The sequence below is a fragment of the Octopus bimaculoides genome, chromosome 13, assembly GCF_001194135.2.
Source record: "Octopus bimaculoides isolate UCB-OBI-ISO-001 chromosome 13, ASM119413v2, whole genome shotgun sequence".
Taxonomy (NCBI): Eukaryota; Metazoa; Mollusca; class Cephalopoda; order Octopoda; family Octopodidae; genus Octopus; species Octopus bimaculoides.
Window position 1 is genome coordinate 55,493,478 of NC_068993.1, and position 2,182 is coordinate 55,495,659.

At 42.3% G+C, this 2,182-nt stretch overlaps 1 protein-coding gene across 1 annotated transcript in view; it reads right to left on the reverse strand.

The window, feature by feature from the left end:
• The window catches only part of LOC106881549 (dynein axonemal intermediate chain 4), a 28,895-nt gene that overhangs the window by 12,743 nt on the left and 13,970 nt on the right, over positions 1-2,182 (reverse strand). Inside the window, exon 11 of the mRNA XM_014931977.2 lies at positions 1,676-1,812. Coding sequence (XP_014787463.1) covers positions 1,676-1,812 — 137 coding nt within the window. The remainder of the gene's footprint in view (positions 1-1,675; positions 1,813-2,182) is intronic.

Here is a 2,182-nt window from a genome sequence, read left to right on the forward strand (position 1 = left end):
TTCCCCCCCCCCCCGCCAGCTGGATGGGATGCCAGTCCATCACAGCATTACTCAAGAAACAGGAAGAAAGAGTGAGAGAAAATTGGGGCGAAAGAGTACAACAGGGGTTGCCGCCACCCCCTGCCGGAGCCTTGTGGAGATTAGGTGTTTCACTCAATAAACACACACAACGCCCGGTCTGGGAATCGAAACCGCGATCCTCCGACCGCGAGTCCGCTGCCCTAACCACTGGGCCATTGCGCCTCCACAGTATATCATTACAATACATCTAATCAGCTGACCTACCAACTTTTGATATTCTATACTGAAGGCAACGGCTATAACAGCACTTTGAACACACCCTACAAAACACTGCTTGTTACAGCTGACCAGTTTGTAGGATGCAGTCAGGACATGAAGACAATTTGGAAGCACACTAGGCAATGAAGTTTTGTGTTGAACTGGGCAAAAATGCGAGAGAAACTTATGAAATGTTCCAGACTGCTGCTTATGGATTAACTTGTATAAGCTGAACATTTGTTTGTTACTGGCATAAGAGGTTCGAGGAAGTGGGAGATGACGAGGGGTGTGAGGAGGAGAGGGATGTCACAACATCAGGAGTGATTAAGAAAATTCACAATTTTCCGGATAAAGACTGTTGTGTGTCGATAAGGACAATAAGCAAACGGTTTGGAGTTGGTGTGGTATAACTGTAGACAGAATTATTTATGAGGATGTGAACATGTGCAAAATCTGTGCAAAGATTGTTCCCAGTGACAAACAGAAGGAAAGACATGTTGGTGACAGCAGGGAGATAGTTGAGCTTATTATCTCCTACACCATTTTGGTTTCAAGTCCTGCTGCATGGTACCATAGGCAAGTGCCTTCTACTATAGCCTTGGGCCGACCAAAGTCTTGTGAGTGGATTTGGTAGAAGGAAACTGAAAGAAGCCCTTGTTTTCACCTTTTCGATATCAGTGAAGAATTTCACTGGAAAAGTATATATAAGATTGCCAAGAATTTATCTCTCTCATCAAAGATCAGTGGCTATCGGACGCTGACAAAGGGAAATAACCCTGAAACCTGGGTCCGTTCGTGCTACAGATCATGATGGGAAGGATAACTTCCCTTGGCAAACAGGACACAGTAGTGTGTCGATAAGCCAGCTGGAGATGTCCTCCTGGGGCTAAAAGCAACAGTAACATCCACCCCTAGGGGTCAGCCACACTTAAGTGGCAATATACTACACTTCATCGTGCAGTTACTGTTAATACTTCATTTAGAGAATTAACATATATATATATATATTTGTGCATTTGTGTGTGTATGTGTGTGTGTGTGTGTGTGTGTGTGTTTGTGTTTGTCTCCCACCACTACTTGACAGTCAGTGTTGGTGTGTTCACAGCCCCATATCTTAGCGGTTCAGCAAAAGAGACTGATAGAATAAGTACCAGGCTTTAAAAAAAAATAAGTACTGATGTTGATTCATTCAGCCAAAACATTCTTCAACGAGGTGCCCCAGCATGGACGCAGCTTAATAACTGAAACAAGTAAAAGAATATACCCAAGTGTATATGCTAGTTATGATAACAATGATGATGATGATGATGATGATGACAATGACAACAACAACAACAATGACGGAGACGAGTACAACAGCACTGAAGAAAGCAAAGAAAGCAGTAATAATACTCACTAAGTTAGAACTGTTCCATGCCATACAGCTGACAGTGTGACCTTTGGTCAGTGGGCAGGTGAAGGACCAGAGTTTCTGCAAGTTTGGTGACAGGTCCGTTTCACTAGCAGATTCCTCCGCTTCGGAAGAATCAACACCTAGCGTATAACAGTTAACCGTTTGTTATAAAGTTTTATAGAATTGTGTGAAACAAACAAATCTTAACGAACCAAAATAATGATTTATCAAAGTAAATAAAATCAACAATGTATTAATTATTAGGAACAGAAGAAGCATTATCAATATCAAAGATCCAACTTAATACGGATACCTTTGCTTCCATTGCTAATGATTGATTTTTGATAAACCTGCTGGTTATTTGCGACATCGTCGTCATCATCACCATTTAATGTCCATTGTCCATGCTGGCAAGGGTTGGACAGTTTGACCGGAGCTGACAGGCCTGGTACTTATTCTATCAATCCCTAAGTTAGAACTGTTCTATGCCATACAACTGACAGTGTGACC